Source organism: Marmota marmota, unplaced genomic scaffold (genome assembly GCF_001458135.2).
Source record: "Marmota marmota marmota unplaced genomic scaffold, marMar, whole genome shotgun sequence".
In the NCBI taxonomy this organism is placed as follows: domain Eukaryota; kingdom Metazoa; phylum Chordata; class Mammalia; order Rodentia; family Sciuridae; genus Marmota; species Marmota marmota.
In genome coordinates this window covers 40,859,243-40,886,937 of record NW_025999853.1, presented here as the reverse complement: position 1 = coordinate 40,886,937, position 27,695 = coordinate 40,859,243, and the positions used below count along the sequence as shown (strand labels likewise).

The window sequence follows — 27,695 nt, the reverse complement described above, 5'->3', positions numbered from 1 at the left end:
CGGTCCCGGAAGCTGTCGGTCTGACGGTCGCGGAGCTGATTGGTCTCTCGTGGTCATGCACTTCTCCCGGGTTTTCCCGAGTTGTTTGGGTTCAGGTGGAGAAAAGCGAGCGTGGCCAGGATGAGTGAGCACTTGCGGGAACTGCGGGGACCTCTGCTCCCGCCCAAGGACCCGGTGGAGGAGGAGGATGACTATCTAAAGGAAGATGTGGAGGAGGATGAAGACTCCGTGTTCGTGGACGCCGAGGAGCTCTGCAGTGGAGGCGTCAAGGCTGGCAGCCTCCCTGGGCGCATCGAAGGTTGGGAAGAACCCTGCCCCGGCGGGGTGGGTTGGGAGGAATCAAGGAAGTGTTTCCTTCTGACTCTGTACCGAACTAGGTGCCCTGTCGCTGCCCACAGTCTTAGTTTGGGATGGCTTAACTTCTTTATTCCTACTTAGTGATAATATCTCTCAGCAATGCTGTGTGTTAAACTTGAACTTAACGTGTCATCTCATTTAATGTTAGTAGTTATGTGAGGTGGTTGTATAGTTAAGAAAATAGGGATGTAAAGCTGGAATTGCCACCAACATCAGGACTTTTAATTAGAATGTCCAGAATGAAACACGTGGTTATTCTTTAGCTACTTAGGGGAAAATATACAAGGAACATCCCAGCATATTCTGAATATGTTTAACTTGTGTTAATAACCTTGTGATTTTTGTTGATTTTTTTTTGCCGTTTTCTGTGCTGGATTATACCTGTTGTGTCTATGTAGTGACTGGTATTTAAGATTATTTTGATGTGTAGAACCATTGTTGTCCAGTAGAAATTTCTGAGATATTGGCCAGTCTAATAACTACTAGCTACATGTGGCGATTTAGAACTTGAAATGCTAGTGCTACTGAGGAGCTGAATTTTAAGTTTGATATAAACTATAAATTTAAATAGCTACATGTAGGTAAGCAATTAAGATTTAGACAGGAAAAATTCAAGTGTATGTGGATGGTTTAGTAATTTATTCTGAAGTATTATCAACTGGTTACTATGTTCAAACTGAGGTGTTTGGTGCTGGCATGTTCCTCAGAGGTAAAATGATGAGGTAACTATCTTAGTAGAGCTCACCCTCTAGTGAATTAAATAGGGATTCTTTGATCACAGAAGAAATATATTACTTAGTATTTAAAGGAACATTAAATAGTGCTTTGAGAGTTTATATTCATAAGATTCAGGCAGGGCTTTCCGGAAGAAGTGACAGTTAAGCTGATATCTGTAGTAGATGTAATAATCAGTAGGGAGAACATTTAAGGCAAATGGAATAACTTGTGCAAAGGCCCTGTGGTGCACCAAGGGATTTTTTTAATATGCTGATAAAGAATGCTGCATAAAGACTGCTATTGGCAGATGTCAGAGTACTCATGTTCCTGTCACTGGTATGGTCAATTAGTCACTCACCTACCTCAGTGGCAGGAGGGTAGAGACGCAGAATCAACAACAGATTCCGGGAGCTGGTGAGAAAACTGGCTGGTGACAAACCTCAGTCGACGTATTTTTGTAATGTACACAAATGTTATAGGGTTCGAGTGGGTGTGCCCGTCAATAATACATAAGCAAGATGATATCCATAAGCCGATCATCTTCTGCCTAATGTAACCGCACTGTGAGGAAACTCTAAATATTGCTGTCTTGGTGGAAAGCAATTTGGAAGGGTCTTTGTCCCTAAGGGAAGGGGCTTACTGAGTCAGGGATTTCATGTCCTGAAGCCCCTGATTCTCGGGTTTTCTGGCCCGATAGTTTGGCAACGCTAACCACACGTGCTGAGGATGTGGTTTCACCCCATCCTGCAAGTGTTCCTGTCAGGCCTGAATGAACGTGGATTCTTCAAGCACTCCGAGCCTCATAGCTGCTTGCTGCAACTGAAAGTTATTCCAACATCAGAGTAGCAAGGAGAAGACTGTTCTAGAAAGGAAACGTCAGACACTTGTCATGCATATACTGTGCTTATCTTTTGGAATACAAAGATGTATGAAGCTTGTAGTGTAGTAAAGGAAGGCAGATAAGCAGATAGGCAGGACGAATTGCTGTAGGTATGTTAGGAGCACTTAAGCACCCTCTACATCACCCTGTAGGTCATATATCTGTATGGGTTGCTGTGGAGGGATTAAAAAGAGTGGTGGGTTTGTTAAAATATCAGGGAAGAGGCTTTTAAATCTCCTAAATTAACTTCTTTCCCCTTTAGTTTTAATTCCTGATGAAAATACTCAAGAGGAATGTAAGGTGTTTGGACGTTTTCCAATAACTGGTGCATGGTGGCGAGTGAAGGTCCAGGTGAAGCCTATGGGATCGAAGAGCTATCAAGTCCAAGGATTTCCGTCATACTTTTTACAGTCTGATATGTCACCACCAAATCAAAAAAATATCTGTTCCCTCTTTCTTAAAGAGTGTGATTTCTCCTCTGATGACATACAAAAATTTTTAGCATGGGTAAACAGTGTATCAAGCTATAAACACCTCAACTTTGAAAATATCAGAGAAACATTAAAAACTTTCTACAAGGCAGAAGCAAGGAAAAATCAAAAGAAACCTGCACAGAATGAACAGGAGGAGTTACCTGATGGTGAGATAAGCATTCCTTTGGACAATAAAAGTAAGTATAATTTGATCATGAGTTTTAGTGTAATTGAGAGACTGAATGACTGGAGTGTTTGAAATAGTACCACTGTCACATCTTGGCTTAGTAAGGATTGAGCATCTCAAATCTGAAAATTTGAAATGCTCCAAAAATCTGAAACTTTTTGAGCACCAACCTGACAGTGCCAGTGACACTTTCTGATAATTTATTATACTCAAACTTCGTTTCATGCACAAAATTACTAAAAGTATTATATAAGATTATCTTCAGGCTATATGTGTAGGGTGAGTAGGAAAAATAGGTGGATTTCATGTTTTGACTTGAATTCCATCCCCAGATGTCTCATGTACTTGCAAATATTCCAAATTCTGAAAATATACAAAATCCAAAACACTTCTCCCAAGCATTTCAGATAAGACATCCTACACTTGGATTCCTTTTTAAAATCAGTTTAATGGAAATGTATTTGGTTGGTTTTGGAGGATGTCATGGGCAGCTCAAGTTGTGTAATATGAAGGGACTGCATGAAATTATCCTTAAGGTCCTTTCCCAGTTCCTTTCTGGCTCTAAAATTATAATTCATTCTCTCTCTCTCTCTCTCTGACTTTTGAGTTCTCAGAGACTATCTTGAGTCCTTAAGAAAAAGTTGTTAATTATTCTTTTTTAAGAAGGCAGAAGAGAAAAGCAAGGCTATGAGTAAAGCATTTTGAGAAGATTCCAGTTCAAAATGATTTAAATTTGGTTTGTTACCTGGATATTCAGATATGCGGAATATTGCTTTTCTTAGTTTTACTGAATTTTGTGTTACATCAATAAATGACTTTAAGGACAAAGCAATCATAATTGCAGTTGAAAAACCAATAATAAAGGTAATGTGTCAATTATTTTTATGCTTAGCTTTAAATTTATCTTTTTGTAACTGAGTCAGAATTTTTCTTTTTATATAATCATACGTTCTTTAACTTTTATGAGTGTATTATAATTATACGTATTAGTGGGGTTCATTTGCTCCAGTTCATTCCACAGTACTTGGCCCTCCCCTCCCTGCTTCCTGCCCTCTGTTCCTCTTCAATTTTTCTTCTGATCTTCCTTCTATTTATTTACATGCTTATTTTTTTCATTAGTGAATTAAAATCAAAGTGGGATTCGTGATGGTATAGTCATACATGCACATAGCATAATTTGGTTGATTTTGTATTCTAGTTCTTCCACTTTTCCTGCCTCCACTTTGGTTCCCTACTTGAGTCAAAATTTTATTCTGATTTTATTGCAAGTGAAGGGAAACAAAAGGCTTAAGAAGTAGTTATCTATGCATTTAAAGAACATAGATTTTGGTGTTGAATACATTGAAAACCTTCTTAATATAAAAATGATTGCTATAATATAAATTTTCATACTAGTTAAAGTACATTTATTAATTTCTCTTTGATTTAGATTTCTTGAACTTGTTGTGCTAAATGAGAAAGTCCTTCAAGTTAGTCATTCTCTGGGCTCATTTGAATGTTTTAATTTCTTCTTTTGTCATATCTTGTAGTTCCATTTATGTATGTAATGACAGCTTTGCAGTTTCCAAAAGTAATGGAATTCCTTCCAGTTCTTCTGCCTCGACACTTTAAGCGGCTCATAAACTCAGGTTCTAAGGAGGTATTGGAAAAGATTGAAGAGATTTTAAGTATACATCCATGGAAGCTGGGATTTAATAAAGTAAGTAGGAAATTTGTTCAACATTGTGTGATCTTATATATAAAGCAGAATTTTTCAAATTTGACAGTTTTTGCCTTTCAATGGAAAATATTTTATATGGATCCCAGTGTTGACTTTTCTTTTGGAGTGTAACAAACTTCTTATGCCTGTTGCTCTTTTGCACCTATGAAATCGGTAAATTTATAAATGAAAACCAAAATAACAAAATGCATGACATTCAGTTTCTTGGCATTCATTTAATCATATCATTTAATTTAATCTGACAAATCTTTCTTGTAACAAAATTGCCATTTGCATAGATCTCATTGAAAACAAAAATTCTTATGAATTTGGCAATTCCATTCTGCTATGCAATGTAATTTTTCACTATCCAATAGGAACAACATAAAATTTTCATTATTTTATGATTCATCATGATATCATTTGATTTTCTTTTTGGTGAGGTACCAGGGATTAAACTCAGGGACACTCAACCACTGAGCCACATCCCCAGCCCTATTTTGTATTTTATTTAGAGACAGGGTTTCACTGAGTTGTTCAGTACCTCACTGTTGCTGAGGCTGGCTTTGAGCTCACCATCCTCCTGCCTCAGCCTACCAGGCTGCTGGAATTAGAGGCGAGTGCCACCGCTCCCTGCTCATTTGATTTTTAATTGGCATGATAATGTCATTTAGAAATTAATTCACTTCTGTTCCTATTATTAGAGGCTAAGAGTGGAAAAGTGGTACTCTGAGGCTCCATGGTGGTGAAACCAAATGCTGTACTTAAATTTTGGTACTACTTGGTTATAAGTGGTTTTGTAAATGAAAATACAATTGAAGAATTCTCTTAAGAATTCTTGGACTCTCAAAAATGTTTTCAGACTCCTAGCTTGAGAAATAATTGGAAAAATGAATTCGTCCTTTAAATCTTGTGACTATAAATTCAGTAGGCTTTGAAAGATAAGATTCTGAAACATCAAATAATCATTACATGTTTATTTAGTGGAGAATGGAGACAAAGCTCTTGAGTTGTAAGAGCCAGATAATATTTTACCTTTAATTTGAACCCCCATCTTTGTAAATATAAGATATTAAGAGAGATCTAAAATTTATGACTGTCCACATTTCAAGAATTAAATATATACAGAGTTACTACTAAAAGTGTACATTGTGTTAGGTAGATACAATTTAGCAAACATGTACTGAGACCTTACCAGTGAAGAACAGAGATATGATCAGACTCTCACCCTATCTGGGCTCACCATCTTCATGGTGAGGAATAGAACTTGAGTTTTTCTTTGGAGTCAGTTGACAGAGCTTCAAACTAGGGCCAGCCTGCTTTCCTCCTTCTCTGTGTCCTTTCCCTCTGCCACTTCTTTAAAGAAATTGTTTTTAGAAAGGATTAGCTGTCAGTTACTTGATTTTTTTTTTTTTTTACTTTCTGGACTAAGTGGAACTCTGTGTTAGAAGCTGTGAGAGCCCCAGATTCTTTCCCTAGAGTGGGCATTAAATGATTACTGTTTCTTATCCTGGCATGGGAACAGGGCTGCACCCTATTGACGTTCAACTGAGAGATGCCACACTTGGGGACACCAGGTGATATTGAGGCAAAAATTATCTGGTGGTGACAGATAATTCAGTTAGGGAAGAGGCCTCTCCTTTTTCCTGGTCAGTATCTGGAAGTCTTGTCTTCTGCCTGTCTCTGTTCTTAGAGAAGAGTCATATGTGGGAAGTTGAGGCCTGGCTCCTGAGGTCTGGGATTCAAGTGGGATAAGGAGGTCTGAATTCCTGCCACTCTAGGTGGCCATTTAAACTACAATCTGGGTGGCCTAAACATAGAAACTTATTCTCTCATGGTTGTGAAGATTTCTAAGTCTGGGCTCTGATGGTGATAGGGTTGGTTTCTCCTGAGGCCTCTCTCCTTGATTTGTAGATGGTCTTTCCTCCCAGTGTCTTCACGTGATCTTACTTCTGTGCCCATGTGTGTCCCCATCTCATCTTCTAAGCACACCAGTCATATAGGATGAGGGTCCACTCTAATGGCCCCATTTATGAGGTTATGATCTCATTTAACCTTATTTACTTCTTTGAAGGCCCAGTCTCTAAATCCAATCACACTATGAGATACTAGGGGTTAGGACTTCATTGTATGGCCTTTATGGGGACACAATTCAGCCAGCGAAAGATATAGAGAGCTCAGGAGGGATGTCTCCATGAAAACAATGGAGCTGATAGCTGACCCACTGATCTTGGTGGATCTTGGGAAGAGAGTTCTGTGCCTCTTCTACAATTTTTTGGCAGAATTGTTGGTGGACACATAGGAAATTAAGCCAAAAAAAAGAAGGTAGACATTCACTTCATGATATATCAAAGTCTTACCAAAATAAACACATTACTTGATTATGAATCCTATTAATATAAACTAATAAACTAGATTGATTAAGAAAATGTATCCTATAGAGCCAGGCACAGTGGTGCACATCTGTCATCCCAGTAGCTCAGGAGGCGGAGGCAAGTTCAAGGCCAGTCTCAGCAACTCAGTAAGGCCCTAGGCATCCTAGCAAGATGCATGGAGGTGATCATGAGAGAGAGAGAGAGAGCGCATGAGAGCGAGGTCTTCCTTAGAGAAACTCTTTCCATAGCAGGGAGTTAATGATAAATATCTAAAATATTGTTTTTAAATTCAAGGAATAAGATAAATATTACTTAGAAATGTAGAGATAAATTCTGGGAGGAAAAACAAAGAGTTGATGGTGATTCCTTTAGAAGGCCTAGGAAAGAGTAAGCCAGGGGATTCCTATTTTTCATAATAAGCCTTGGAGTATTATTTGACTTTTAAAAATGATGTGTTTATTTCTTGGATAAAATATAATTTTAACTTAAAAATTATGTAGGTCTCCAACCACAGAACAGACAATTAAAAAATTAGTGGTATGTTAAGTATGTAGTTTGTCCTCAAAATTTAGTTGAAATATATAATTCTGGGACTTAAAAAATTGTTAGCAAGTAATATAATTCTTACTGGAATTCTAATCTCATAATTATTTACAATTTCTGTAAAAGAAATTTGACCTTCATTTCCTCAAAGATAACCTACAGAGAGCTGAAGCTTTTGCGATGTGAAGCCAGTTGGGTGGCTTTTTGTCAGTGCCCGTCCCTTCTGCAGTTGATGACTAACTTGGAGAAGGATGCCTTGGTCATCTACTCTAAGCTGAAGCAGATCTGTAGAGAACTCGGCCACACATGCATTGAAGAGGACAACTTGACTTCAGAATTGTCAGGGCACATGAGTTTTCATGATGTTTGGCAATCTCTGAAGTTTTTGAAGGACATTGGTATGGTGACATGTGAGAAGGGCTGGATCTTTCTTTATGACCTTTACCAGGCCGAGAAAGGCATTGCCTCGTCAATAAGTGACCTGATGAAGAGACCTCCATGGCATTTACAGGTCGATGTCAAGAAGGTCCTGGCGTCTATTCATACCCCCAAACCCGAGGATTCAGGAAGTGATGATGAAGAAAGTAAACCCAATGAAACAGGGTTAGAAAATTCTAAGGGCATTGTGGACCCAGGGGATAGTGACAACCTTACTTGGGATAATGGTGACAATGAAACTAATGCAGAAGTAAATGAAGTCCAGCTGGATCAGGATCAGATGGCTGCCTTGGAAATGATTTGCTCCAATGCTGTGACAATCATCAGTGGGAAAGGTGGCTGTGGGAAGACCACAATTGTTAGCCGCCTTTTTAAGCATATAGAGAAGTTGGAAGAAAGAGAAGTAAAAAAAGCTTGTGAAGATTTTGAACAAGACCAGGATGTCCCAGAAGAATGGAGTACCTTCTTTGAGCAGAGTCATATGGGGGCAGACAAGGCCATAGAAGTTCTGCTCACAGCACCTACAGGGAAGGCAACTGGCTTACTGAGACAGAAAACTGGGCTTCCTGCTTACACTCTTTGCCAGGTAAAATCTGTGGCCTTTTTTTCTATAGATAAAACCTTTGCCATAAAGATACAGTTATTTCTTACTTAAAACAGTAAGTACAGTGTTTCTCAGAGATGGGTTTTGACCAAGTTTCTTCTTACACATCAACTTTGATCGACTGGTAGTATCTTACTATCTGTTTGGATATTGAGATAATATTTCTGAAGCCATGTTTAGGTTCAAGAGGGAGAGCAAGTACACAGGAGGAGCTCTGGAGTGATAATTATTGCATTTATTTATCATCCTTGAATTAGGGTTACCAGACATAGCAGATATTAATATGAATATTTTTTTAATATATGTATACACCAAATGTTGCATGGACATACTTAAAACTAAAGGTGAATTGGTGTGGTGGTGGTAATGGTGGTTTTTAAAATGAGGAGGTCATTTATTGTATATTATGTAGTTCATATTTAACTGGACATCCTGTATTTAATTTGGCATTCCCAGCTTGGGCTAGTATGTAGGGATACCTGGCTACAGAGCTCTTGGAGTGATCAGAGTGCTTATGGAGGGGGTGTGTATTGAGATGGTTGTACTAGAAGTACAGTGGAAAGTGTCAGGCATTTCTAAGATCACTAGTTGGATCTAACAGTCAAAAGAAAGGAAACGATTAGAGGTAATTTCAAATGTTTTGCTGTGAGACAAGACCACTGAGAGAATGAGGGTTTTGTTCAACAGAATTGATGCATTTGAATGAGAAATATGAAGGCTTTCTTTAATAAACTTGCTCATTCTAGTTTTAATAGAAAAATTAAATAAGACATGATGAAATACCATATAAAAATATGCATATTGCATATATCCACAACCTTGAAATGGAAATATTTTCTGGCATTAACCAAAATGTTTAATGTTCTCTAGTTGCAATTTGACAATTTTTTTCCTCATTTATATTATAAAAATACTAGTATCACTCCGGTAGTAAAGTAGCATCCTTAGGTGAATTGGTGTGGTGGCGGTAATGGTGGTTTTTAAAATGAGGAGGTCAGAAGTTTTGAACACTTGAAAGAAAAAAAGGAGTAATTTTACAATTAGGTTAAGAAGGCAGCTTTTTATTTCCAGAACAAGAGAAGAGAAGGGTTTGAGGGATTGATTGGAATATCTCAGGAGGTCCAGAAGTTTAATTTGGGAATGAAAAAGAACAGGAAGCTTTCTCTGGTTCAGTGTCAACTAGAGAAGTATAATATTTTGGAATAAAACTATGTTTGAAGATTATTAAATTAAATACACTCCTTGCTGGGAAGCAATTTTTTGAACTGTTTAATCCTTTTGTTTTTAGATTATTTGATTTATCTTTTTTTGTGTATTCATCCCTCTAACTTCTCTGTTCTCTATTTCTTTATCCCTTTCCTTGTCTTTCTTTACTCCTGCTTCATATGTAAGGGTTTTGTTTTAAAATTATTTAATTTTTATTAACCTGACTTTAGATATGCCATACTTTGCTTATAGGTCAATTATAGCTTCTATTTTTGGGACAAAAAGCAGTCGGAGGAAAAGAAATTGCCATGGAAGTTTTCTTCAGTTAGAGTTCTGGTTGTGGATGAAGGGAGTTTGGTGTCTGTAGGCATCTTCAAGTCGGTTTTAAAATTATTGTGTGAGCACTCTAAACTTTCTAAGCTTATCATCCTTGGTAAGTTACAATATTGATGGAATTCTAATGTTTAGTTGAAAGCACTGCGGTCAGCATATTGTTCCCCTCGTTCCATTGTACCATTTCCTAGGGTGGGAAGCCATCTTCAGTGTCCTCTTCAAGGTGGCACTGAGTTAAGTCTGACCACTCTTAATCACCTTGGGTAGGACTTTGTTTTGATCAAGATACTAGCAGGTAATGATGAAAGAAATAGAGCTGTCACTGCTAAACACCTAAATGATGGCTATTAGAATAGTAAAAGTGCCAGAGAGTCAAAAGAAATTAGACTGTGAATTATTTGAAAAGAGTAAAATATCTGAATTATAGACCACTTAAAAGAAATTTTATGATTTGAAGCTAATTAGAACGTGCCAGCCTCTAAAGTCCTCTAATTCTGTTGAGGTTCAGTTAGATTCTAATAAGTAGTAATCTGTGGACTATATGATTTAATGCAGGAAAAAAAAAAAACAAATCACAATCTGAGAATCAAATTGTATATAAATATTATTTTTTAGGTCTTTGAAGATGTTTTATAAACAGCTGATTGTATTAATGGCTGAAGAATTCTTCTTATTTCTACTCAGTACATATATTTCTTATTTTTTGGGTTTGTGTTTTGTTTATTTCAAGCAAAGAGAATTTTTTAACAGTGAAATCTGTTGTCATTAGATTTGTGGAACTTGTCTGTTATCAAATGCTTATTTATTTTATATTTTATGCATTTAGGTAATTGAGACCATAGATTCTTCCAAGTTCAATAAGACATTGAGCAAGACTGAGTAAATGACAAATTACTCGTTTTTTTAAAGTTTTTTTTTTTTTTAACATGTGGGTTAAAATGTATATTCCTCTACAGTTTGCCCATGGTTACAGATTTGAAAGAAGTTCAGTTCATATTTTGTTACCTTATGGTGTATTCATCTTTTTAAAAAATCTTTTACTGTTTAGTTTGAATGTTGTTTTTTTATATTTTTAAAATATTTACTGTTCTTAAATAATTTTGACTATAGATTTTTGGGGCTTTTTTCTCTAAATTATAGCAAGTCCATGTTTATAGTATATATATCAATGGGGAAAAATCAAAATAATTTCTGAAGTTTTAGATGCCAGTTACTAAAACCCACAGTGTCTTTCTTCCCCCCCTTTTAGGTGATGTTAGACAGTTACCTAGTATTGAACCTGGTAATCTGCTGAAAGATCTTTTTGAGACTCTTAAATCAAGAAAGTGTGCAATTGAGCTGAAGACAAACCATAGAGCAGAATCTCAGTTAATTGTGGACAATGCTACACGGTATAATATAATGAAAATTTTTTATTTCTTTCCTATGAGATTAGAAATAGAAAGTAAAATAGGAATAATAATAATAATTATTGTGTGTGTGTGTGTATATATATATATATATATATATACCCACACACATGTGTATATACACATAGATAAGGTTTATGATAGAATTGGTTTACTAAAAGGTATAATAAATATATTAAATCATTTAACTCAAAAGCTTATTTGAGTATATATACACATGTGTATATGTGTATATATACACACATATATGTGAACATATATATTAACTTTTGAGTTAAATGATTTATTAATACAACATATTTACTGTACCTTTTAGCAAACCTATTTAATCTTAGAATATATACCTTTTGCTCACAGAAAAACAAAGTTAATATTCTTAATGCTGATCCAGCATTAATTATTATTGAAATTTAAGAATGGATATGTTTTGCTGATTTAAAATGCATGTGTATTTGGCTTTCTGTATCTGGGAGTTCCACATCTGTGGATTCCACCAACCATGAATTGAAAATATTTTTTTAAAAATCACATCTGTACTGAATATGAATAGACATTTTATCATTATTCCCTGAACGATGTAATAACTACTTACATCTCATTTACAATGTAGTAGGTAATATAACTTAATCAGGAGATTATTTAAAATATGTGAGAGGATATGTGTAGGTTATATGCATATACTCTGCAGTTTTATATAAGGGACTGAGCATCCATGGATTTTGGTAACCATGGGGGTCCTAGAACAAATCCCTGGCAATTACATCTGAATTTAAGTTGCATTAAGCTTAGAGACTGGAACAAGGAGATCAGAGACTTGGCAATAATGAGTTCACTCATATTCAGAGGAGAATTGGGGAAAATTTTTCCTTTAATTTTTGTGGGGGGAAGTCTAACGTATAAAAATTAAATTTGATATTTGCTCCCAAGTGAATCCTGCTGGCACCCACAGCATATTACTCCTCTTAAAGTAGGACAGAATCCTTTATTTCCCTTAGACTTTGCATAGACCTTTGGAGTGAGCCTCTGTGCACTCAGCATTTGCTTTCTTCATGATCTATGTATCAGAAGAATCATGATTATTACTATTTCATGACATTTATTTTAATATTAAAATGTATAGATGTAAAGGGACCTTGAAATACCAAGAAACTGTTTCATTCATTGGACCACAAGTTAACTTTATAATTGACAGGAGTAGGGTCGGTGATATGGATTTGTATGGAGACATTAAGAAAAATAATGACGTTAGATGTATAATATTCTTTTCCTATAACTCTTTTGCTTCTACCTGAGGAGCACTTTCTTTTTGTACTGGGGATTGAACCCAGGGGCACTCAACCACTGAGCCACAAATCCAACCCTTTTTATATTGTATTTAGAGACAGGTCTCACTAAGTTTCTTAGGGCCTCACTAAGTTGCTAAGGCTGGCTTTGAACTCACAATCTTCCTGCCTTAGCCTCCCAAGCCACGGGGAAGGGCACCTCATTTGTGCTAGATGATTGGTCATTTTAAAGTTCCCAAACTTGGAGGAATCTAAACCACATCACATTCCTTAAGAAGTTAATTTACCTGAAACTCAGGAATTCTTCTTAGTAACCCTTTCAGTATCAATTGGTCCAAGCTATGCTCCTGTTATATATATATGAATGAAATGCTACTAAGAATATAAGAATATATATATATATATAATATAAGTTGTAGTTAGACACAATGCCTTTATTTTATTTATTTTTATGTGGTGCTGAGGATCGAACCTAGCACCTCACACATGCTAGGCGAGCACTCTACCGCTGAGCCACAACCCCAGCCCTCATCATTTCATCTTAATCACCATCCCCTACTATTTATTTACTGTGGAGGATTCCTGTGTTCTGCCAGGGAAATGCTTCTAAGAATAGAAGTATGCTACATGTCCTGGGTCAGATTTAAAACAAAATCAACAATGATTCCTAGGAGCCCCCAGAATTACATATCATTCCCTTTCCTTTCTTCCCTTTCAACTCATTTGGCAAAGATTGAAGATGACACAGAAGGGCACCCCCACCTCAGGTAGCCAGGGTGCCATGTGGTCTGTTCCCAGAGTTAATTAGTCTTCTTCTGAAGGACCAAGGAGAGGCTCTGTTATGACAAGGCCCATGTACCTTACTGTGTTTTTCTGATATGATTCGATAATCTTGAAAATACAAGAATGAGGGAAGAATGAGGAGGGAATGCACCAAACAAATGTGGATATGTGACCCAAATGGGAAAATTGAAACATATATACAAAACACAGATGAAAGGAGAAGAGTATGGTAGAAAGTAGGGAAAAGGCCTCAGCTAGTCCAAATTAAGTTAAATGGAAATGGATATGGAACCACTGTGACTCAGATTTGCCTTCCAGTTCCCCTGCTGGCTACTTCTGTGATGTGGGACCACTGTCCAGATTCGACTAAGCTTGCTATTGCTGCTTACCTATGAAATGAGGGTAATACCTACCTTGTATGGTTCTTGTGGATCTGGAGATAAGTAGGTCAGGTTTTCAGTGGTGCATAATATATCCTCTGATAGTTTTGTCTGAGTCTTATAACTTATTATGGGTGGCTGGCATGGTAGTACCCGCCTGCAATCCCAGTGGCTCAGGAGGCTGAGGCAGGAGGATCGTGAGTTCAAAGCCAGTCTTAGCAACTTAGGAAGACCCTAAGTAACTTAGCAAGACCCTGTCTCTAAATAAAAAATTAAATGGCAGGGGATGTTGCTGAATGGTTTAAGCACCCTTGGGTTCAATTGCTGGTATACCCTGGTATTTTAAAAAAAAAAAAAGAAGCGGGGTGGGGAATGGCATGCTAAATGTATCACCTTAACTTTATGGTCTTCCAATTCTATTAGAAAACTTATTTACTATTTATAATGCATGTCTGGGTGGCATTTTCTCTCTGTTTATTATCTTTAGTAGATATTAATTATTATAAGTCTGATCATATATGAAGACGTTTTTAGATGATAATATTCTTGGTTTATGTATTTTATCTTTATTCAAGAATCTCAAAACGTGAATTTCCAAGATTTGATGCAGAATTAAATATCTCTGATAACCTTCCAATCCCCATCTCAGTTCAAGATAAGACATTTATCTTTGTCAGACTCCCAGAAGAGAATGCCAGTTCTCAGTTATCTCAAAGTGATCGTCATTCCTGTAAGTATAAGCTTCTATGTCACAGAGTTATGTATTTCATTTTTATAATTTATTTAAGCAACTAGTTATAATTTTATTTGATGATATTGCCAGTCAGAATGGGGCACTGAAAATAAATAAATGAATTTACTAATTTTTACACCCTACAAGTGTGTAAAGAAGTAAGCTCTTGACATACGATAGGAGTGAATAAACACTTGTTGAGTGAACAAATAGTTAGAGATGATTTTATTTAAAATAGAGCAAAGCTGCCATAACCCAGTTATTTTGGGAGAAAGCAAGTTTTAGTTAATGAAGTTTTTCTTCAAATTGAAAAGCACATACTTTTACTTTGAGTGTGTTTGTGAAGTAAGAGTTATGGTTGTTAAACTGTTGTCACGTTGAGTCCCTAACATTCTGCTTTACAAATTGGATAAGCATTGCTTCTAATTGTGGATGCTAGGATGCAACATGACAGGGTTGAGAGGAGCATGGGATGGGGAACATTCTCCTAGAGACATAGGACCCATGGCATGTCACTTAGCCATGTGTAAAATGGGAGTGAGAGTGACGTTGCCTATGGAGCTGGGAGCGGAGCCGTTGATGCTGATTTTCTATCTTAATTAAATACTTCTGCTGGAAAATTAGTCTCTTCTTTAAGAAAGTTGGGTAAATGTTTTCTTCAGAGAGGCATTATAGTACCTTTTCATTAATAATTGTGTTATTGAGTAAATTATACCTATTACTGCAAAGTATACAAAAACCTGAGACCAGATTCATAGTGGGCTAGAATTTCAAAGATGCTAAAATGTACATCTTAGAATCAATGAAATATAGTGTACCTACTGATGTACTGGATGTAGAGAGAGTGAAAAAAGCAGACAGCGAAACAGCACAATCCTGTATGTGCTAATGAAAATAAAATGTTGAGAGACTTTTGGAGATTTCTGCTCTGGCAGGCTAAGGTTTGGCTCAGGCTAAGCTTAAGTTTGGCCATTTTCTAAAAATAATCCTCCTTTTATCTGAGAAATTAAGGGTTCAATGAGCAACTAACTTAGCCTTTCTAGAGCAGGTGATCACAATGCCTGGGCTTTTTAATTCCCCCATGATTCTTTTCCTACTAGTGAATTGCACAAAGCCTAGAATGTTCCTACATAAATTTTTGGTTACCTTCTGTCCCATGAGAAAAGTTTGCCTTTTTGTACCATTGCTGAGACTGAAGGAAGCCTGTTTGTCAGTGTTCCATGTGAAAGGAGAAATTTTAAGTGGATGTCATTGTGGTCAGTCATCTGAGTTCTAAAGAGGAAGGGCAGGCTGTCGCCCCACTCTCCATTTGAATGGTTATGTCCACGAGCTTTCGTTTCCACATTCATAATACATACATAGTGAGTGGTCAAACTATTTAATATCTGGTAGTCAGCACAAGCTCCATTGGAATGGTTTCTGCTGTGCCAGGGCTAATGTTTTAGGGACTGAATCATAGAGAGGTCTAGTGGGAAGGAAGGAAAGGTTGGGGGATATTGTGGTGTTAGGGGAGTGTCCATTTCCAGCCAATGCGGAAACATCTCAATATCATACACTGGTATGGGCCAGTTAGATATTGCTTTGAATATAATGTCTATCTCATATGAGTATATTAAGATAACATTTAAAGCATCTAAATTCTCAAATTTTCTTTCTAACCACTAGTACCACAGGGACTTCAAACAGAAAATTTTATATTACTAATTCTGTTACACATATTGTATTTTTGCTCATTTCTTAAGTTCAGCATTCACAAATTATCAGTAAATATATAGTGAGCTTATTATAATTAGGAGCCATCCTGGCCATTGGTTGATCTCTCTGTTGAGGGTGGAAAGTCTGGAACCCTGTTCTCAATTCTCTTTCCTGTTGCTCTGGCTGTTGTGAGGAATGAGACAGGTATTCCCATGGTGAGCTTGTGTTCCATTTGGGGAGATATTTTTCTAGGCCCCTTAGTGGGAATTCTGATTTAATTTGTCCATAGAAACAGTGTTATGATTTGGTAATTTTCTGTGTTAATTTCCTTCTTTTTCATTAACAGATTTATATTCTGCAGTTAGAAGTTTACTGGAAGAAAATGACTTTAAAAGCGCAGAAACATCACAATTTATTGCATTTAGAAGGTAAAACATTTGCAGTACTTTAATGTTTTTCATCTAGCTTTTGAATTAATAACTTATTAATGTAAACCTCATTTGAATGGGGGAGACTCTTGTAATTCATCACTGTTAATTCTCATTTTTACTTCAGAATATTTCTTTGTTAGACTAGTCAGAGGTCACTTTCTAAACCTGGCTCTTTCTACCAAATATTATATTTAGACATTCCCAGAAAAGCTAAGTGGAACAAAAGTTTATGTGAGAATATAAAATTGTAAAATACTTTTGCTGGAGAAAGTCCTGGAAACTTCTTATAGAATCCAGTATGTCAAAATTGTTGATAACACAGATGATCATATAATAGACACCGGTAAGGTGACCCTTGCATTTTCCTGTGTTTCAGGCAGGACTGTAACCTCATCAATGACTGCTGTTGCAAGCACTACACGGGCCACCTCATCAAGTGAGCATCTCCAAGAACTGACAGTCCTCCCTTGAGTCCCTGTTCTTTTGTTTGCTGTAGCCAAGTATACTTTTTTTCCTCGTCCTCATTTGTGAAATATAATGATTTCTTCAGTTAAATATATATTCATAGGAATTGACATGTATGGTAGTGAGTGTATTAAGAAGAAAAATAAGGAATGAAATTTTCCTTATGGTTTCAAGTTTGGCAACCTTCAGCTCTTCCGAGATGAGAATGGGGAGTCATGGAGAATTTCTAGTGCTTCCAAGAACCTGAGCAACCTGGTGCCTCTGGAGAGTGCTTTTACAAATGGCCAGCAGAGAACTAGGAGTGCAGAAGGGCCCTCTGTTTTTACATAGGGAAAATTAATTCATTTTTCTTGCATTTACCAACACCTACTCATTACTCAGTGTAGAGATCCTAGGGCCATTTAAGGCACAGGAGCTCCTGTCTGCTGAGGAAAGATGCACACACACACACAAAAAAACTGTGTAAGGTAGCCTAACAATGGGTTAAAAACAAAGGGTTGGACCCTTTGGGTCCCTGTAACTATTATCTTGGAAGGTAATTTCACCTTTTCATGTATATAAATGAAGACTCTTTACATAGAATTTCCTTTACCAAGCTGGAATAAGAATAAATGAGATAATAAACCTAAAACACTTACCACAGTAACTGGCATATAACCAATATTTATTCAATTTGCTGCTATTATTCTAATAGATGGTCATAATTATTTTTATAGAAATATGTATAAGTGATCTAAAACCTGAAATAGGGTTGTAATAGGTAGTAAAAGGAGAGGAGAGAATTATTTTTAAAGACAGAATCAATAAGTTTTTTAGTAAATTTTAAAAATAGGAGGGGAAAGAGCATCTAAGCTAAAATTACTAACTTGAAAAAATTGGCTAGGAAATGGCATTGAGTTTGAGGTGATATAGTGGGCACATATAAATTATCACATGATAATTGTGAAAATCTGATTTTCTTGTTGACCTTTGGAGAATGGAAGCAATATAAAGAAAGTGTGGAAATTATTTTGATAATTGAATCAGTTCTAAGTAGGAGCTACTGTTTAAACAAAATAAAATTGTAATTTTCTAAGCTTTGATTATATATTATCATTTTCCAACCCAGAGACCATCGGAAGAGACTCATATTTGGAGTTGGTGATAAAATTTGTTGTACCAGGAATGCATACCTCTCGGAATTACTTTCTAGAGATACCTTCGGAAGTCAGCCTGATAATGATCTAGAAGCCAGTGGAGAAGGCTTTTGTGGGACTCCTCGTGGTTTTGCCAAGAATAAGCATGACTTTGAAAGTGATATTCGCCTGTGCAATGGAGAAGTATTTTTCATAACTGGAGTAAGTGTCAGAAAAATAATACCTTTTTACCAATTAGAACTATAGTTTTTTTAAAAAATATCTTTGTTTTATTATTTATATGTGATGCTGAGGATCGAACCCAGGGCCTTGCATGTGCTAGGCGAGCACTCTATCGCTGAGCTCCAGCCCCAGCCACAAGAACTATAGTTTTCATTGTCCTATAATTGAAATGTCTTGTCTAGTTTTAGTAGCAGAATAATGCTGGAATAATTGAGAATAGTTGAGTTGGAAAGGGTTTCATTTTATATTTTTCCAGAAGACTTTGTAAGGACCAAGACAAAACTGAAAGTGAGACACTTAGATTTTGCAAAGCATCATGTCCTTGGCTGGCAGCTTAAATATAGAAACTATAGAAAGCTCACCAAGGGGACTGGGGATATAGCTCAGTTGGTAGAGTGCTTGCCTCATATGCACAAAGGGAAAAAAAAAAAAAAAGCTCGCCAAATTTGTTCTCATTGTAATGACTTCTTCTAAACTTGTATTTTTAAAAAGCTGTGAGGAAAACTACTTTGAGAACTTTCAAGACTGAAAATTTCTATTTGTGTTTGTTAAAATATTTGAGTGAGGATATATTCAATTAGGTATACATTTTAAGTCCTTTGAAAAAAAGAATCCGGGGTGCTGGGGATTGAACCCAGGGCCTCGTGCATGCTCACTAAGCACATGCTCTAACACTGAGCTCCACTCCCAGGCCCAAGCCTCTTGAAATTTGTAACTGTAATGAATGTACATTCTACTTTTAAGGTGCTTATATTTTCTGTTCAACCCAAAGAGGATATCTTTACTGTGTGCGTATTTGAAGACATACAAAGTAATTCTTTATTTTGGTTGCAGGATAAAACTGATGTAACTTTTGGAATGAGAAGGTATTTGACTATTAATAACATGGCTGGCTTGGAAGTAACAGTGGATTTTAAGAAACTAATGAAATATTGTAACATAAGACATGCATGGGCAAGAACTATTCATACTTTTCAGGTAAGAGTGGATTCTTACAAAACTATTTAAATCGAGAACCAAGTCATTGAGAGCCATTCTTTGTTTTCTTTTTAATTTTATTTGCTTTTATTTTTATTTTTATTATTTTAGCAAGGTTGGGGATTAAAGCCAGAGCCTTGTACATGCTGAGTACTCTTGCTACCAATGAGCTACATGGGGTCTCCCTTCCCTCCTACACTCTTCATGTGGCTTGGTGTGGCCTCTGCTGCTCTTGTCTTCATTCAGAATTTTATATTTTGTTCATTGTGGATGTTTTCTGCCTTATTTTTGATTTCAAAAAAATCTTACTAGATTTATTTTGTTTTGTGTTCCATATTTATGTTGATTTTTAATGCACTTTTGTAAATCATTAATTTTATTTTTTTCCACGTACTTGTAACCACCATTCTTTATTTATAGTGTCTGGTTTTTAAACTTTTGTTATATTTTTAAGCAATTTGATGTTTGCTGTCAGAGGGGTGTGTGTGTGTGTGTGTGTGTGTGTATGTGTGCATGTGTATATTCAAATACATATGTACATTTTTTATTTCCATTATTAAAGGATATTTTAGGTATCCATTCTTTGTCATTATAGGTAACATTAGAATAATACTTTTATACCTAAAGTCCATGCAGTCATCTCTAAGTCTTTGATTAGGGAAACTTTGTCACTGCATGCCATTTTTTTTTTAACATTTTACATTTTTTTAAAAAATATTTTTTTAGTTGTCAATGGACCTTTATTTTATTTATTGATACGTGGTGCCAAGACTTGAACCCAGTTCCTCGTACATGCTAGGAAAGCACTGTGCCACTGAGCCCCGGACCTAGCCTCTGCATGCCATCTTTGAAGCTTGTTATTGGGTTTCCACAAGACACTTGTGGACCTGTGAGATCCAAACACAGCAGCATGTATAGCAAATGTGAGTTCTTAGGTCATGAATAACATGAGTCTGAGAGATGGGTTCATACAAGTGCTTTGACCAACAGAGGGTGCATGATACGTGAAAGAGTTGTGTGGACTCATCTGTCTTCCCGATTTGTGAGCTTTCTGAACCCATCTGCAGTGCTAAGTCTTCATTCCTTGTTATTGCCTCTCAGGGGTCCGAGGAGAACACAGTGGTCTATGTGGTGGGGAAGGCAGGCCGCCAACACTGGCAGCACGTCTACACTGCAGTGACCAGGGGCCGCTGCAGAGTGTACGTCATTGCAGAAGAGTCTCAGCTCCAGAATGCAATCAGGAAAAACAGCGTTCCCAGGAAAACTCGTTTAAAACATTTCTTGCAAAACAAGCTCTCCACTAGCCAGGCCTCTGTGGCAGACCTTCCATCCCAGTTGAAGAACTCTGGAGACAGTGGACGTCCCAGCACACCACCTTCAACATCACCCCTCCCTACAGTCTCATCCAGGACAATCACACCCGATGTCGCCAGGAGCAAGTCCTCTGTAGCTGAAGATGGGACATTTGCGTGGGATGGAGAATGGCAGCTGTCATCATTTGATGAAGTGGGTGCAGATGAGGATCTATCACAATTGCGAGGGTCCAAGAGAACCTGTGGTACAAATGACTCCGAAAGTCCAAAAAAAGTTCTCATGGTAGGAGTGGCTGTCAAATGTGCTCATATTTTATTTCATTTACTAATGACTCTGTATTTCTGTTAGCTTTGCATTATGGTGTCAGATTTAAACACAGCTGCTTTCTCATCTTTGTCAAAATTCCCCTCTTCTGCTCCTAATTGGTCCTTCCTACTCATGCATGAGGCCTCCACTCTATGTAGCCTTAATTAATGGGAGGTGATATTCTGGAAAAAAATTACTGTTACTCGACACCTTTTTTCCCAACGTCTTCCTTGTCAATTTTTCTCTCTCTTCCCCACCCCTGCTTTGCAGGCCATAATCTGACTTTATCTCACCACCTCTGTTGAAATGGCTTATTCCGGTCCTCAGGCCCTTATCTCAGGTCTTATTCTTCTTGACTTTCCCTTTGACACATTATAGTTTTAACTCCTGCTGTGTCTCCTTCCCCTGATTACAGGGGTACCTTATACAACATCCCCCTTACCTCAATGTCCCCCCACCCCCCCACCTCATTTCCTCACCCCTTATTTCCTGTACCTATGGTATATTCCCAAGGCTCAGTTTTTTTTTTTATCTTTGGGAACACACCACATTCTCACCACTAGAGCCAGCCCCTTTGCACTGGTGTCTCATTCAGTGAAACTTCAACTGTCTATTTCTTCCCAAGTACTGGGAACTCAAAGATAAGCAGGTGACAATTCTCCCTCTTTCACTGATTGCCTATGGTGGAGACAGACAGCTAGGTAAGTGACTTGGTGATTCACTGATTGCTCTGACACCAGGGAGCAGTTAATGAACCTGTTCCCTAATCTGTTTCTTTGTTCCTAGAGATTGAATTTTCTGGAACCACAGCCTAACATCTTACTCTGTCTTCCATTTTCTCCATTTCAATCACCAGTCTCCACGTGATACAGCTTAATATCTTGGAGTCACCTCAGACTCACCTTGCCTTCACTCTACCTCCAGGGAGTTAGCTTTATTGCAAAATATCTTTCTCAGGGATTTCTTCCATTCCTTCTAGTCTGTCCTATTTTAGGTCCTTATCTTATCTTGGGTGATTTGTGACCTTGCTACCCTCCTCTGCCTGTTCCCATTCTGCTAATCCACTCCCCACCCTGTGATCACATTATTAGGCTTCTGGGTGCCTAGCTCATTTCTTTGTTCAAAAGCCTTCAGTGACTTCTGGTGCCTGCAGTATAAACTCTCAAATGTTTGGCTTGACCTTTGAAACCTCTCTTGGTTTCATTCCAGCTTTTCCAGCATCATTTCATTTCCCACTATTCTTTTTTTGGCTTTAGTCAAGCTAGTGTCTAAACTGATTAAAACAAATCAGACTTTTTCTTCTCTCTTCCTTTTGGCTCTTGCGTTCTAGAGATGGACACTTTACAACTTGCTGACTAGATATAAAGGGTATGAGGAAAAATAATCCAGAATGGTCCCTGGATATCTGGTTGAAACAATTTGGGGAGTTGGCTGTGCTATTTCCTGAAATGAAAAATGTGGGTCTCCTGTGGCAAGCTATGTTTAAGATGCCAGTTAGACACGTGGGATTATAAATTACTTCCAAGCATAGTTCCAACAGGAGCTTAAGAATTGCTTAATGTGCAGCAGCAGATTTAGTAGGATGAGTGTGTCATCTTCCAAAGTTAAGGGGCCACTAGGAGCTCAGAGAAGAAAGTGTTCATGTAACCTCTTGTCCCAGACTGAGTTCTGAAGGGGTAATAGTCATGTCCTCTGTTCCCCAGATAGGGGACATTTCACTCTTGTCTGAAAGAGTCTGCCTGACAAAGGACTCAGCCCTTGAAGGGTCAGTTATAATATAGAACAGCATGGCTTGAGCACAGGGTGCAAATGAGAGTTGAGGCTGAGGTCACAGGAAGATTCAGGAAGGACAGACAAAGGGTCTCCTACAGGGATTATCCATTCTTCTGATTGTAGCAAGAACAGTGCTCCGTGAATTGAAATTTAGGAAGATGACTTTGATTATGGTTTCGTGGATGGTGTTAGGGAGAGACTAGGAGACAAGTTCCTAGCATAAAGAGTATTTCAGTAGCCTGGGAAAAATGATTAGCTTGAAGTCAACTAGCAATGGGAATGGGGAAGAGATGCTAAGGGACAGAGCTGATGAGACCTAATCTATATATCTGCCTTGGGGTGAGGATGACTCTTAGACTTCCAGTCTGAGTATGCAGGTGAATCCAGGTACTATAAATCAGGGTCATGAGAACGGGCAGAGGGGCAGCTTTGGTCAGAAAACTAAAATGGACATAACCCACCCTATTTTGGCAATATTAGAATCCCCGCCGATTCATAGTTTCATTTTATACCCAAGATCAACTGTTTAATCTGGAATTTCTATCTCGGGAAACATCTTGTTCTGAAAGTAAACTTGCCATCACTTGCAAAGCCCCTCAGCCCTGCTTTTGTGGTACTAGAAGTTGAACCAGGGGCCTCTCCCATGCGAGGCAAGCGCTTTGCCTCTGAGCTCCATCCCCAGCCCTTTTAAAAATTTTGTGTTGAGACATGATCTTGTCAAGAGTCCCTAGCTGGCCTTGTACTTGGGATCTCCTGCCTCAGCCTTCTAAGTAGTTGGGTTTACAGCTGTACACCACCACACCTGGCAAAGATTTGTCATTTGTCAATACAATGACAAGGGCTGCCCACAAACTCTTTCTTCACAGTCCTTCATAAGAATCACACCTGCATTTAAATCCTACCAGGATAGTCTTGCTTTGCTTAACTACAAGGATAAGTTTTTGAGAAATGGGTCACTAGATGATTTCCTTGTGCAATGTCACAGTGTACATAAACCAGCCTGCATGGTGTAGGTCAGTCACTTGATGTGGCCCTTTGATGCAGTCAAGAGGCACAAAAAGAGCTGGGCATGATGAGAATGCTCAGGAGACTGAGGCAGGAGGATCACAAGTTCAAAGCCAGCCTCAGCAATTTAGCAAGGTCCTAAGTAAATTAGTGAGACCCTGTCTCAAAGTAAAACATAAAAAATAGTACTAGGGATATCGCTCAGTGATTAAGTGCTTCTGGGTTCAATCCCTGGAGGGAGACAGGGAGGGAGGGAGGGAAGAAGGAAGGAAGGAAGGAGAGAGATACAAAGCATGAGGTGGTTAAGACTGTTGCTGGCATGATATGGCATCCCATTGAATAGTAAACTTTTAGTTTTACTAAAAATTTTTACTAAAGTAGTACTTAACAACTTTTAGTAAGTAGAGTGCACTTTAATAACAATAAAAACTAGTAAATACATAAACTGGTAACACAGTTATTATCAAGTATTATATAGTCTACATGGTTATATGTGCTATACTTTTATAGGACTGGCAGTATAGAAGGTTCATTTACACCAGTATCCCACAAATACAGGGATAATATATTGCAATAGGCAATGGGAATTTTTCAACTCATTATAATCTTATGAGACCACCTTCTTATATAGAGTTTTCTGTTGGCTAAAATATCATTATGGGGTGCATAGCAGTACTAATGTCTAATGTCTGAGCCCCTCTCAGATGAAAGCTTTAATGCTTCTTAATGGATTTATAGTTTTGGGTTTTGAAAAAAGTCCTAAAAGAAATTTTAACTTGATATTTTGCCTGTCTCCGTTCCCCAAAAAATGAAATGTACCTTTAGGTAAAAGCATCTCAGTAAATATTGCTAAAATTTATCAGAAGCAGTGATTTCCAGATTTTTTTTTTAAAAAATCACATATTAACATAAAAAATAAAGGAGGCATAGTCATATAATTTTTTAAAATAATTTTTAAAAATTTGTTTTAATTAGTTATGTATGATATATTAGTCTTGAATAAAGAATAGTCCCTGTGTTAGTCAAGAATTATTAGGAGACACATACATGTAGTATGTGTATTTATTTGTGTATATATACATATATTAAGTATTGCATACTTAATAGACTAAAATGTAGTCTAAAGAAATTGTGTGTGTGTGTGTATGTGTGTGTGTGTGTATCTGCCTGCATATCTCTCAGAGTGGAATTTATCTCAAGGAATTGACTTATGTTATTAAGGAGACAGGCAGGTCTCAAATTTGCAGACTTAGATTTTGATCATGCTACACCTTGAGTCTGAAAGCTGATGCAATCCCCTTTTCCTTGGGGGAGGACAGTCTTTTTTCTGTTAAGACCTACAACTCATTGAACCAGGCCCACCCACATTATAGAGGATAATCTGCTTTACTGGAAGTTAGATAATTTCAGTATTACTCTCATCCAAAATATAATCTTCATAGAAACATCTAGAATAATATCTGACCAAATATCTTGGTACTTTGGTTTTAGACAAGTTGACATAAAATTAACCATCACAGTGCTCTAAAATGAACTATTCAGTATCATAAAGGATGAATTGTGTTTACTTTGCTCGTTTTCCTCTGGTGGTGAAATGTCTTGACCATCCTGGCCCACTGACTGGCTCTTGGTAATTAGCAGTTATATGAAGAATATGACCATAGCATTGCAGTGTTCCATCTTAACTGCATGCAGATCTGTCTTCTTGGACACACAACCTGGGCATTTGTACAGGATTGTGCACTTGGAGACACACACATTTTTAATGCTCAGTCATAGTCATATTAAAATTCTTCATGTTTGAACAGGGGCTTTCATTTTAATTTTTTACTTTCATCCAAATTATATGTCAAGCCCTGTCCATACTTTTAGGAGGTAGACGCGTAGTCATTTCTACATAAAGACCTAGAGCTGGGTGCTGGCAATAACACAGTGAGCACAAACATACATGACTCTCCCAGGAGCGACAGATAATGGTTCTGGTCGTTCAAGTCTCCCCAGGGTTGGGAGATATGTATTATTTTTTCTTCAGGAGCAGTGAAGGGGAATAGAAGCACATAGGACAGACTAACTACATTTTTATAAAACTTGTTTTTATTGTTGTTCTAACAGGTGGAAGAATCATCTCCACAAGTATCTTCTAGACTTCAGAATTTGAGACTAAACTATTTAATCCCCAAGCAACTTTTCAAACCCACGGACAATCCAGAAACTTAACTTTCCCTGGGATTGCTCAGAATAATTACCTTTCTTTGTTTCAAGACAAATATGTACATTTTACCTTCAAAGTTTCAAGATAAAAGAGCATGCCTATAACTGGAATTTTGCTTGAAGATGTTTGTGTTAGCAGATGTTTAAAATCCACTTGATCAAAGAAAACTAATGATTCAGCATCTATCATCATGAGAACTGGTAATCATGGACAAAAACAAGGGGAAAAGATACTATATGTTTTAAAAAAAAAACCCTGTATTTTAAAACATGATTTGTTTTCTAGAATAATTCCTTATGAACTGCCATGATCATTGCTGGTTGCCTTTGCCAACAGTTGAAGCTGCGGCAAAGAACTGTGATTGTATCTGTTGGTGTCACTGACACACAGTCAGGACATCAGGTCTTCGGCAATGTGGTCCTTCACTCGCTGTTGCTCACTCCATCACTGCTGCTTGGGTGTAGCACACCTGGGACTTTTCCTGGAAATGCCTTCTGAGTTAGGAACACGTTGTTCTAAATATATCTCATGTTAGGAAATTTCTTTTGGAGCAATTTGATTTAAAAACATTTTATTGTTAAATGATACTATGGTTTGAATGTGTTCCCCAAACTTCATGTGTTGGAAACTTGATCCCCAGTGCAACAGTATTGGGGGGTGGGGCCTAGGTCACCAGTAGGTTAGTGATTGTGGGAATGGGCTCCTGATGAAAGGTACGTCCAGCCCTGTCTTGCGTGCTGGAGTGGTTCTCTTGTCCTTCTGCCTTGTACCATGAGATGACAAAGCAAGAACTCCCTTGTCAGATTCATTACCTTAATGCAGGCACACCTAGCTTTATCCACTCTGCTTTACTGACCTTCTCAAACACTGTGTTATTTACAAGTTGAAGTTCTGTGGCACCCCTGTGTGGAGCAAATATATTGGCATTATTTTTCCAACAGCTCAGATGATCCAATTTTTAGCAATAAAGTATTTTTTTTTAATTGTGTATGTTGTTTGATATAAAGTTATTGTATACTTACTGGACTAAATGTAGTCTAAGGAAATTTTATATGAATGGAATAAAAAAAAATCATGTGACTTTTTTTGCAATACTCTATTGCAGTGCACTGAAACCAAATCCACAATATCACTGAGACTACTGTGATGAACTTCCCAGCCTCCAGAACTGTGAGAAATAAATGTATTTTTTAAAATAAATTACCCAGTCTGTGGTATTCATTTATAGCAACACAAAATAGTCTAAGACAAATGTAAAAAAAAAAGTAAAGAGGAAAGATGTACTTGTTATCCCAGTTTTCAAAATATCTTTGTTGCAATCCAAACATTTGAAATGTTCTATGTAGTAACTTTTAGTTTTGTAACTTTAAGTATATTCACAGAATTGTGCAACTTTCATCACAATTTTAGAACATTTTCATATCCTCAAAAAACATGACATGCCCTTAGCCAAGAGCCACTAAACCACTCCATCCCTAGGCGACCATTCATCTAGTTGTCTTTATGGGTTTGCCTGTTTGGGACAGTTCCTATGAATGGAATCATAATAAGTGGTCCTTTGTTAGCAACTTCTTTGACTAGCTGTTCTGGTTTAGACATGGTGTCCCCCAAAAGCTCATGTGTGAGACAATGCAAGAAGGTTTGGAGGAAAAATGATTGGGTTATATAGCATTAACATAATCAGTAATTAATCCCCACTGGGATTAACTGGTAGCTGGAGGCGGATGGGTGTGGCTGGAGGAAGTGGTTCATTGGGGG

The 27,695-nt window shown here is 37.4% G+C and overlaps 1 protein-coding gene across 2 annotated transcripts; it reads left to right on the top strand.

The window, feature by feature from the left end:
* The first annotated feature begins 14 nt into the window (after nucleotides 1–14).
* Nucleotides 15–27,137, top strand: Helb (DNA helicase B). 2 transcript variants are annotated; one of them, XM_015482617.2, is made up of 13 exons: nucleotides 15–298; nucleotides 2,217–2,624; nucleotides 4,144–4,313; nucleotides 7,383–8,255; nucleotides 9,732–9,912; nucleotides 11,062–11,203; nucleotides 14,243–14,397; nucleotides 16,442–16,523; nucleotides 16,903–16,962; nucleotides 18,100–18,328; nucleotides 19,184–19,327; nucleotides 20,429–20,923; nucleotides 25,838–27,137. In XM_015482617.2, the coding sequence occupies exons 1-13, from the start codon at nucleotides 121–123 to the stop codon at nucleotides 25,940–25,942; spliced, it is 3,222 nt and encodes a 1,073-aa protein (XP_015338103.2). In that variant the 5' UTR covers nucleotides 15–120; the 3' UTR covers nucleotides 25,943–27,137. The 2 variants fall into 2 exon arrangements, with proteins under 2 accessions (XP_015338103.2, XP_048661598.1); XM_048805641.1 differs by lacking the exons at nucleotides 15–298; nucleotides 2,217–2,624 and adding an exon at nucleotides 2,643–3,478.
* The last annotated feature ends 558 nt before the right edge of the window (nucleotides 27,138–27,695 follow it).